At 34.0% G+C, this 10,942-nt stretch overlaps 1 protein-coding gene across 1 annotated transcript; it reads left to right on the top strand.

Moving 5' to 3' along the window:
* The first annotated feature begins 413 nt into the window (after window positions 1-413).
* Window positions 414-7,377, top strand: LOC122358165 (solute carrier family 43 member 3-like). Its single transcript, XM_043257948.1, is given in 16 exon segments — window positions 414-473; window positions 551-787; window positions 875-1,004; window positions 1,939-1,985; window positions 2,071-2,147; window positions 3,338-3,430; window positions 3,512-3,542; window positions 3,545-3,606; window positions 3,608-3,651; window positions 3,952-4,082; window positions 4,858-5,001; window positions 5,161-5,268; window positions 5,908-6,094; window positions 6,964-7,087; window positions 7,196-7,237; window positions 7,240-7,377. Coding segments are annotated over 15 exon segments (1,545 nt in total). The 5' UTR covers window positions 414-473; window positions 551-600.
* The last annotated feature ends 3,565 nt before the right edge of the window (window positions 7,378-10,942 follow it).

Genomic DNA, 10,942 nt, shown 5'->3' with positions numbered 1-10,942 from the left:
GCTTAAAACCGCCTATCTCACACTTTAATGTGGAATGTATGTATGAGAAGTGAGGCACAAACCAGTATTTCAGAGCTTATCAGTTCTCTCAGTAGTTCATTCACTTGCTCCTCTCAAAATCAGTTAAACTGTAAAAAGGTTAAAGGGGGTTGTACAACAGCAGACAGATTCCCAGAAAAAGCTTCAATTTATACACACAGAAATGTCTAAAATATGTGCATAAATCTGGTTCTGCAAATTGGTATTATTTGTTAAATATAATAAAGCAGAATTTAACAACAACAACAATAAACAGCTCTGAAACTGAAATATTGCTGGAATGAATGCTTACAAACATCTTCTGAGAGTGTCCTAAAAGGAAATAAGAGGAGGGATTTGTAAAAATGGGAGGGAAAAAAACACAGAGGTCCATATAAAGAGAGAGGGATAAGTGCATGTCTGTAGACTTTGTTGAAGGAGTTGAAGATATAGAAGTAAGTGTGTATCTGCATTCTGTGTCTTCTTGTTGCTCATTTAAAGCTGAATTAATTAAATTTTAATTCTTTTCAAGGACACTGGGCAAACTCCAAGACTGAGGAGTGAAGCAGAGAGAAAGTCAAGATGTTTGGCTGCCAGGGAGGCGAGTTGAGGGTACGGTCCTGGTTTACTCTGATATCTGGCTTAGTTGAGTGTTTGGGGTTCGCAGGGGCTGTTTTTGGCTGGGCATCGTTGGTTTTTGTGCTCAAGACTGAAGGCTACTTCAAAAGTCTTTGTGTGAATTCCACAATAAATGGAACTGCTGTTGAAGGTTGGTTCAAAATTCAAACATATGCATTGTGTATGCACATCTAGCTCTGGAAACTGTGTAGCACATTTAACACTTGCTGTGTGTTAGATTGCAGTAGACAGGATGAGCAGCTCTCACTCATCTTCACCATCGCATCTTTTATGAACAACTTCCTTACACTGCCAAATGGCTTCCTGTTTGACCACTTTGGTACCACATTTGCCAGGCTACTGGGAATGTAAGTCAGATTTGAATGTGTATTTGTCTGGGCACATATACAGTACCTGTCCTGCATACCAATATCATAACTACAAAAAAAGTAATACTATGATATTCTGTGAAGCATATCTTGTACATACCATGGTAAACAAATATGGTAATCATTCAATACTACGGTATTACCATTTTGTTGTACTTTTGCAAGGGATGTGTTTTTCAATCTAGTTATTTTAAAGAATTTATACCCTCGGTTTCAGAGACAAGGCTTAAGCAATAGTCCTAAAATGTGAAAAATGTAAAAGTCTATGCCTCAAGAGCAATTGGGAGGGAAGTGTATTCAAATAGACTTTTATTTCTGGTGTGTGAAAAAGTTTAGAGATTGTGTGAGAACAGAGGAGTGATACCGCAGCTGAGGCAAGGAGGGAAATTTGGCAGGGCTGAGTGATTTGTGGTACTCTAAGAATTTCGATGTTTGCAGCCTCTGTAGAGGTTGCACAATAAGGCAGAAATATTTGAACACAAGTTCAAACAGTACTAATGTAAAATATTATTGTAACTTAAAATAACTGTTTTATATTTGAATTATGTGTGATCACATATGTTGAATTATAAATTATTATCACTGCAACCCATAGCCCCTCTGAAAGAAAATGTCAACACAGCAAATAAATCTAATTTATTTTAAAATTTAATTCAATTTAATTCTGTATAATTTAAGTTTTAATGCCCTAGTAAAAAAATACTGACTCCAAACTTTTGAAAGGAATGTGTGGCTTAAGTGTTCACATATTTCTGGGGACACTTTATCTTTGAGCTCATAAATCTAAATCTGCCATAACTCGATCCATAATATTTCGGAATGTTTTGAGACAGAAGAAAACATCAAGTAGGCCCTGTGTCTAAAATATTTATTTAACTACTCTCATATTCTTATGTTATGATTTACTTTACAGATCGGTTTACACTGCAGGAATGTTGTTAATAGCCTTTTCCAGTCCTGGTGAATATTTGTATCTTTATTTGACCTTTGGTATATTGATACATTTCAGTTTGTTTATAGTCATAACTGATTTTCACTCCTTCAGTGAACTCCGTCCTCCTGTTCCCTGCTCTGTCCTTCATTGCTGTGGGAGGAATTCTGTTCTTGGTGACCAACATACAGGTAGGCTACTGAATATTTCATCATGACGTTCAGTAGACGTTATTTCTGTCAATACGATATCTACATAAGATCTTGTTGAGAATGAACAAAGGTTTATTAAATTACGTTTTGTTTCATTACCATTGCAGAGATTACTGCTTTAGTTGGGCTCCTAATCCTGAAGACACAGTTAAAGAAATCAAACAAAAGCTAATTCTGCTTTTGTTTGATTTCTTTAACTGTGTCTTAAATATACACGTTTTGGTAAGGTGGTAATTACTACACTGTTTATAAATAGAGACATCACAAGTCAATATATGAATATCAACAATGGTGGCAAAAGGTTAATGTTGCAATGTATGCTGAGTAAAAGCATAGTACAGAACTTAACCATGACCCCCTAGTATGCACTTCAGCATAAATACATTACGCTACTGAATTGTCCACTTATTTTAAGGATTTCTTGTTTTGTGCTTTTATTTTTGCTTTTGTTTCTGTGTTGACTTTTAGTAGTATGTTTTGTTGATGTAGTATTTATAAGTGAGTTTTAGCTGTTTTAGCTGTCTCTCATAACTGCTTTCTCAGTAGTTCTTGTATCAATATACAGTAAGACAAAGCATTTAACTGGTTAACATGATTTAAGATTTTACAGTGTTTTTGAGCATTTAATAAATAAATGCTGTAGAAGTACTGTTCATTCTTAGTTGATGTTAACCAGTGAACTAGTAAATTAGCATTAACTAATATTAATTAGCTAATGCATTTACATTATTAAAATCAGAAGTTGTGTTTGTTAACATTGGTTAATGGATTGTGAGCTAACAAACTAACAATGAACTGTATTTTTATTTAGTAATGTTAACAAAGATTAATACATGTATTAAATGTATTAAATGTATTGTTAAATGTATTGTTCATTGTTTGTTCGTATTAGCTGATACATATACGATATACTAATATTAACAAATGATACCTTATTGTCTTTTATTTCAGTTATTGTCTTTTAATTCAGTTGTAGCTCTTTGTTTCTCGAAGCATCCCAGTGTGCATGCTATATCTCCTAAATTCTATATTCTAGAAATCAGTATGTGAACCCTTTAACAACATAACTCATAGCTTATAGGATGTTTTTAGTGTATTCAAGTGATTAACTTCACAGCTTATAGGATGTTTAATGATAATCAAGCAGAAATCTCATCTGCTCTCTTTAGGTGGGCAATCTCTTTGGCACTCACCGCTCCACTATAATCACTCTTTATAATGGAGCCTTTGACTCTTCCTCTGCAGTTTTCCTCATCATCAAGGTAAGAGGCAAATAAAACACCTCACTTTGGAAAAAAGATAAGATTGTCTTAAATCATGATGGCCACATCTATGTCTTTTAGTTGCTGTATGAGGATGAAGTCTCTCTGCGAGGTCTTTCATCTTCTTGGCCTGCTGCAGTGTCATTCATCTGTTCCGGACATTTGTGCTGATGCCTCAAAAAACATATCCCATACCCACTTCCGGAAAACTACACCTATGGGTAACCAACACATTCAACACCTCTTCTTTCAGTATGAAAGACTGCAGGAAAACATCAGCTACAAATGAAGCAGCTGAGTTTTTATTTAAATATTTGTAATAACTGCAAACAATTAGAGAATGTTGCCTTCAGGAAAAGAACAAAGACCAAGATGATTTTTGTTTCATATTATTTTTATTTTATTTATTAAATTTTCAACTTTAAAACTGTTCTTCAGTTTGACTGTGCTTCACTGTCTATACCAGATATGTTTCCCCTAACAATGCTTTGCCCGTGTCTGTCTCTAATTTACTGTGATAGGATGAACTGTGGAGGGACTCGGGATTATACCGTTTCAAAGGTCGAAGAGAAAAATATCCAAACTTCCCAGGCTGAAGAGGAAGTGCCATTTAAAGAGAGCTCTGCCCGAGGCCAAAACACAGACAAAATGGGTAAGGAATTTAAAAACTTTATAGTGGTGCCACTGCCATTAAGTATGCTGAATATACTATATGCCTTTGTAGTATAAAGATGACTGTCAAAATAGCCAGTACATTTTAAAGCCAAAAAATAAACATTGTAACATTACCTGTAAAAAAGGCCTGTAATGTTTATAAAAAAAAACAGGAAAAAAGTGTCAAAACTTTTTTTCCGTTCATTTTGTTACGTTATCATACATGGTGATTATATGATCACATGCATTTATACTGTAAAATACTGTCAAATGTATGGTTATTGCAAATGAATCTATGAATTATCATCACATTTATGATGGAAATAATGAACAGGTTTTCATCGTCTCTGTGTGACACATTGCATATGATTATATTTGATAAATTTGACATTTTATACATTAATTTAGTTTCTGGCCACTAATGATGAACTTTGATTTATCATTACCATCTGTACTAACCAGTACAGTTGGTAATGAAAAATCAAAGTTCATAATTAGTAGCCAGAAACTAAATTAATCTTTGCATATTTTTTATACTGCATTTACTACTGATTTTATAGTCACTTCCTATCTACATGCTTGATCAGACTAAGCTGCAATGTGCTTGAAATGACAGTCAAAACTGCCACATTATTATCCTGAAATATTCATGCTATTGTGATTAAGCACTTGCACTACATGTTCCTTCCCCTTTTTACTTTTACTAATACTTTATTGTGAAATATACTATGTGAAGTGTATCAACACTATAAATGTATGTGTTTTTTTTTCAGAGCGTAGTTTCAAGAGCTGTTTGCTTTCCTGGTTCTTCTTGTGGCATCTGCTGTGGCTTTCAGTGATGCAGTTGAGACACTACTTGTTCATCGGGACTTTAAACCCGATGCTGAATCATCTGGCTGCTGGAGACCCAGGCCTTGGTATATGCACATAGCTATTTATGGGCAGGCGAAGCCATGCCTTTGAGCAGTATGAATAGATATATACATGCCAACTGGCTCAGAATGTGTCATGTGTGTAAACTCATGAGTTTTTGTCATTTTCTTGGCTGTGAACAATCATGTTGTTTTTGCTCACAGTCAGTAGATACACAAATGCGTTTGCATTTACTCAGCTGTGTGGGATACTGTGTGCCCCCTGGAACGGCCTCATCATGGACCGCCACAAAGGAAAGCAGCGAGATCCAGGTCAACACATAAATGCACACATTTTCTTAGGGTCATATTTTTATTTTGTTTTGGAGACCTTTGTGAGATTGTCTGGGTCATCGTCATCAAGCATGGTATTAGCATAATTATCAGTTTCCTCCTCATCATCATCATCTTTTTATTGGTAGGGCTACGTTTATCTGCAGTTAGTGCACTTTGTAAAACAAAAAATGCTGCATATCCATATCCAAATTAGCTAAATATTATTATTAGCTAAAATGCAGATATGTTACACAACAACTTTTACGCAAATTAGATTGGGGAGGCATTAGTCATTTTGATTTAATGTAATAAATATTGAGACAGTAAGAAAGTAATATACATTTTCAGAAGAACTAAAGCATTATATTCATATTTACTACTGAGTTTAACAATATTATTTAATTAATAGTAAAATGAATTACTGTTATTTAATCAAAACCAAAGTCCTTTGCACCCGGTGAAGAAATTAAGAGAAAAAAGAATGATTTTACAGAATCTAAATCAGTATTTAATTAATATTGTTTATCACATGTACCATATAAATAAACTATTGCAACAAATTGCTTTAGTTCAATGATTAATGCATAAAAAATGTCTACAAAAGTAATTTAATTTATAAAATACCTTGCTATACAGGACAAAGTGAACAAGAGGCAGACTTGAAGGCGGCCATATTGTCTTTGTCGCTGACTGCGCTTCAGTGTGTGCTGTTTTCAGTGTGTGCCGCCACCCCCATCCTTCCTCTCCAGTACCTCACCTTCATCCTGCAAGTCCTCAACAGATCCTTCCTCTATGGAGGAAATGCTGCTTTCATCAGTGTGGCGTGAGTCATCACAGGCCCATGAGAACATTAAAGTGATAGTCCACCCAAATATAAAAACAGCCTGTACAAAAATTGGGCCTATTTCATAAAACAAGTTTACTAAATAATCCAGTCTTATTTCAGTTAGTCTGGCTTATTTTGAACCAAATCAACTGAAATCAACCAAATCAATAAATCAGACTAACTAAAATGACACACTTAAATTAGATAATATTTACTTTGTGTGTATTTTTATAATTACTTCCATTGCCATTAATATAAACTATACATTAAAGTAATTTCTCTTCATAACTGTCCTATTATTATTTTTGTAATTGAACATTAGTTGATATTAGTTGAATTTAATAACAAATTGCTCACTCTCATCATTATACATCCCTGTCATTGTATTCTACTGCTTTATACTGTTCAGTGCTTTGATGCAACCTGTGTTGTTAAAAGCGCTATATAAATAAAAATGATTGATTGATTGATAACTATAATATCAAACAACACACTGCAGGTTAAAATTATAATCAAGTAATTTGCTTGTTTACTAGTGTGTATCAACAAATGAAAGTGTACATTGAAACATGATAAAAGTTTATTAAATTGATTCAAAATATACTTTAAAGAAAAACATTTAACATTAAAATGTGATCCATTCATGACAGCACAGTCTCTAAGTATACTTATGTGACCTTGTATTTCATTAATATTAGATGCAAGTGCAGTTTAAAAAGTTTAAAGTACATTACAAGTGTACAGTACATTCAAACACAATAGCAAAATTAATTCAATGCAAGTGTACTACTACTTTTTTTTTACGAAGATATGCATCCATAAGTAAGTATTTGTTTGTAATGGAAATTATTTACAATTTTTTTCAGGTTTCCATCCATACACTTCGGAAAGCTATTTGGAACGGTGATGGCTCTCTCAGCTGTGATCTCGCTGCTCCAGTATCCTTGCTTTACCCTCATTAAAGGACCATTGGGTGGAGACCCTCTTTATGTAAGCTTTTGAATGCTTTTAGTTTGTCTTTCCCACACGTATGTGTATTTTCTGATTACGTTGATTCCTATTTAAGTAAGGGTTTTTCCTGTGAAATTATTTCTCTAGGTGAACATTGGTCTGACTTTTGTTCTGAGTCTCCTGATTCCTATTTCATCAACCCTCTTTATGTTTACCTGCACTGTGACCGTTCTGAGTCTCCTGGCCTTCATCAGCCCAGCGAGCCAATTCTAACAAAAGTGCCTCTTCATGAGCTCTGTAGGCAAAGGGAATATCAACCTGACCTTTGACTTTTAAAACTGGTTTCTATTTCTTATTAGTTTTTATTTACAAAACTGCACAAAAATGTATAGTGGAAAGAAATATTTTAGTAACCTTTCAGTGCCCTGTTTTGCAGAGGTTGACTCTTGACCCTGTGATGGTATGCGGTGTGTTATCTTTGCTGATCATAGCAGAAAATTGATCACTGGATCTTTCTATTTTCTGCACATTAGTTACTGGATCTTGCAATAAGTAGCCAGCATTGTGATCATGAACATTGCACTAAGAAAATATCAGATGAAAAATGGACAAGGCACTGGTTATCTTCCACCATCCAGTGTACAACTTAATAGATGACTGTTGAATAAGCAAACATTTAAAAAAAAAAAAAAAAAAAAGACTAACAGATCGATCATAAAGCTAGAGACAGATCATAAAGGGACCACCATTTAAATATGTGATATGACATGCTTTTTTTGATCAAACAGGGGATAATTTCTACATATGAATCTGTCCTCTAAGAAATACAGAATATATCTTCAACTAACTAACTCCAACTGAGCAGTTAGTCCATACATGTGCACAAACATGTATGTACTTAGCTAATGTTTATATGCTCTTTGGTTGTAGGAGCCCTCTGCTGGACACTGTGTGAAACGCATACTTCTCGGTCTTTCTGAAAAAGTAGCTATTAATTAGTCTGCTGTCTGTAAGATCTCTTATACAAATATATTATTCATACTCCAAATAAAGGGAATTTTTATAAGAAGTTTAGTGAAAATGACTGCATTCTTTACTGTCGTAATGTTTTTTCATAACTTCTTGAAACCTTGACAGAACCTGCAAACATTCTGAAACATTGCTTGCTGTTCTTTAAAGGTGCCATTAACCAGTCAGAGCTGCTATGACGTCATTGTCCAGCAATTCAGTGTGATTAGTAACATGCCATGAACAGTAAATTAGTAAATAAATAAATAACTGCACTTAAACTATGCAAAGGGCCTGTTACAGATTGCCAAAAAGTAAAGAATTTTATTTTTAGTATTTTTAGTGTTGCTGTTAAGTTTATTCTATAAGTATATATAACTAAACTTTAAGACTTGCCATGGCCCTAGCTTGCTAAGCATCTGAGTCCCATCTGCCTGGTTGAGAACCAATGGCTACTTTAAAATAATTTAAATAAAACAGTCAGCTACAGTAAAATGCAGCACACAACATAGATTTTACCTAAATTGAACCAAAACCCGCTTTTTTTTTCTTTACAGAATCTCAAAAAACAAAATGTATTACATTATCCACAAAAATATTAAGCATCACAACTGATTTTTAAAACGATTATAATAGTAAAATGTTTTGTGAGCACCAAATCAGCACATTATACTGATTTTTTAAGGATCACATGGCACTGAAGACTGAAGAAATGAATGCTTATAATTTAGATTTTCTATTACAGAAATTTATAAGATTAAAAAATTGTTTACAATTCTAATAGTTCTTTATATTTTTACAAATAACATCAAGTTGACCTTGGTGAGCATAAGATATTTATTTAACATGAAAACAGAATTTGACTGTTTGTGTGTGTATACACACACACACACACACACACACACACACACATCCAGTGCTGCAGATTCTTAAATTTCCCAGCATCATTTGCATATTTGAACCATTTCCAGCACTGCCTGTATGGTTTTGAGATCCATCTTAAGCAATTTGAGGGACTCAGACTCAATTATTAAGAAAGGTTCAAACATACACGATTTAAAAGCATTCAGAGATGGAGGGTGATCTGACTTTTATTCTTATTTTGTTGAAATGTCATGTTTTTCCATTTAGTGCTGCCATTTGGAAGCAATAGAAGATATTTTCATGTTTCCCAGAAGACAAATTAAGTACAATTTACCTTGATTTTAAAATTCAAAAAGTTTTTAGCTGCTTTTGTTTTGGTTTGATGTAAAATATCTTAGTACAGTGCTAAATAAAATTAAAAAAACATGCATTTTGAATGATACAGAATACCACTATATGTATATTTATTGAAGTGATTAGGTCATTTACTCTATTTTCAAATTATTTCTATCCTTATTTTCTCTTCGTTCTTTCTTTCTTTTCTTCTTTCTCTCTCTGTTATAAAGTGTTATAAATGGTTTGGGATATGACATGGTCTGACTAAAAATACTTATGAACAAAAAAGAGTCACCGAAATAGATAGACGAGGGCGGCAGTGTAAAATGACTGTGAGATGAATGTGACAGAGAGATGGAAAAGCTCTAATGATTATAATAAATGAAAATACTGGGATTTAAGGAAGCACAACATTTTTTTTTAATTATTGTAAGGTATTGTTACAAATAGACCTGCCCTACTTTGTGGTCCAAGGGAACTTGAACTTGTTATAAGCCATATATATTGTGTAACCATAATTAATGAATGTGTTGTCCTTTAGCCATGCTATTTCCAGCCCTTGGTAGTACCTGTTTCGGGTTAATACTTTGTGGATAATGTTTTTTTGTGTTTTACACATTTCTACTAACACAATGCCTGACATACATTTGCACGTTGTGGTCAAGCAGGTTATTGCTTTAAATTTTTTCCAGTGTCCAACCTCCTGTTGCAAATTTATACACCGATCTGCTGCTAGAAGTTTGCCTGTAACACCAGGCAATAATTTTATGCTTTATTTTTTTACCAGTATCATATCAGGGTCTGATATTGTTCAAATCTTCTGTCCTTGGACATCTGTTACTTTTAAGATAACTGTCCCTATTGAGCAATCAGTGGATTTGTCTCAGATCTGCAGGTGTTCTCTTAAGGTGTCGCAGCTGTAAACACACATCTTTGAACAGGAGAGAATTACTCATTTAGAGTCTTCAGTTCTTGGTAAATCTCTGTTGTTGCTGTGCTGTAAGCCTTCGTTGAACGGTATCTAGGCCTTTAATTGCAGGCATTGTGTTACTTCCGTAGCCAGTCACTTTAGCTCATCTTTACTCCATTCAGTAGCTCAGCCACGGAAATTACACATTTTAGCTTCTATTTTTCAATGATTCCTTGGAGGAATTTAATGTCTTTTGCTTTCAGTATCCAGCATCTGAAGGATCACAATTTACAAATATTTGAAAGATAAACCAGGGCAATTTTTTTTTTTATATATAAAAGCAGTTATTTTCTCTCTGCCAACATCTTGTACCATTAACTGTGCGCTCTCTCTAATACACATTCTCTTCATCTCTCTGCATCATTATTTCTGCGTCATAATGGCTTGAGATATGACAGGGACAGCCTTTGTATAAAAATAGAGATGTGTGAATGAATAGACAGCAGATAGACAGATGAGGGAGGCAGTAAAAAGAATGGAGGTAAATATTAGTCACTGAGACATAAATGACGTGATGATGGCTCTGCTCTCTATTACAGGAAGTGTATAAATTGTAGGAGTAAAGCAAAGTCATTATTTAGACAAAAACAGGTCAGATAAGCTAAGTATAGAGGTAAACAGGGCTGGCAGTACTAAACAGGTGAGGTGGGGGTAGACACCTTTCTGTTAAATACCTTTTTTTGTGTACAATTCTAATAAGTTAATAATTTTCCATA

Source organism: Puntigrus tetrazona, chromosome 14 (assembly GCF_018831695.1).
Source record: "Puntigrus tetrazona isolate hp1 chromosome 14, ASM1883169v1, whole genome shotgun sequence".
Classification (NCBI taxonomy): Eukaryota; Metazoa; Chordata; class Actinopteri; order Cypriniformes; family Cyprinidae; genus Puntigrus; species Puntigrus tetrazona.
The sequence above is the reverse complement of the archived record's forward strand: the minus strand, read 5'-3'. Positions and strand labels throughout refer to the sequence as shown.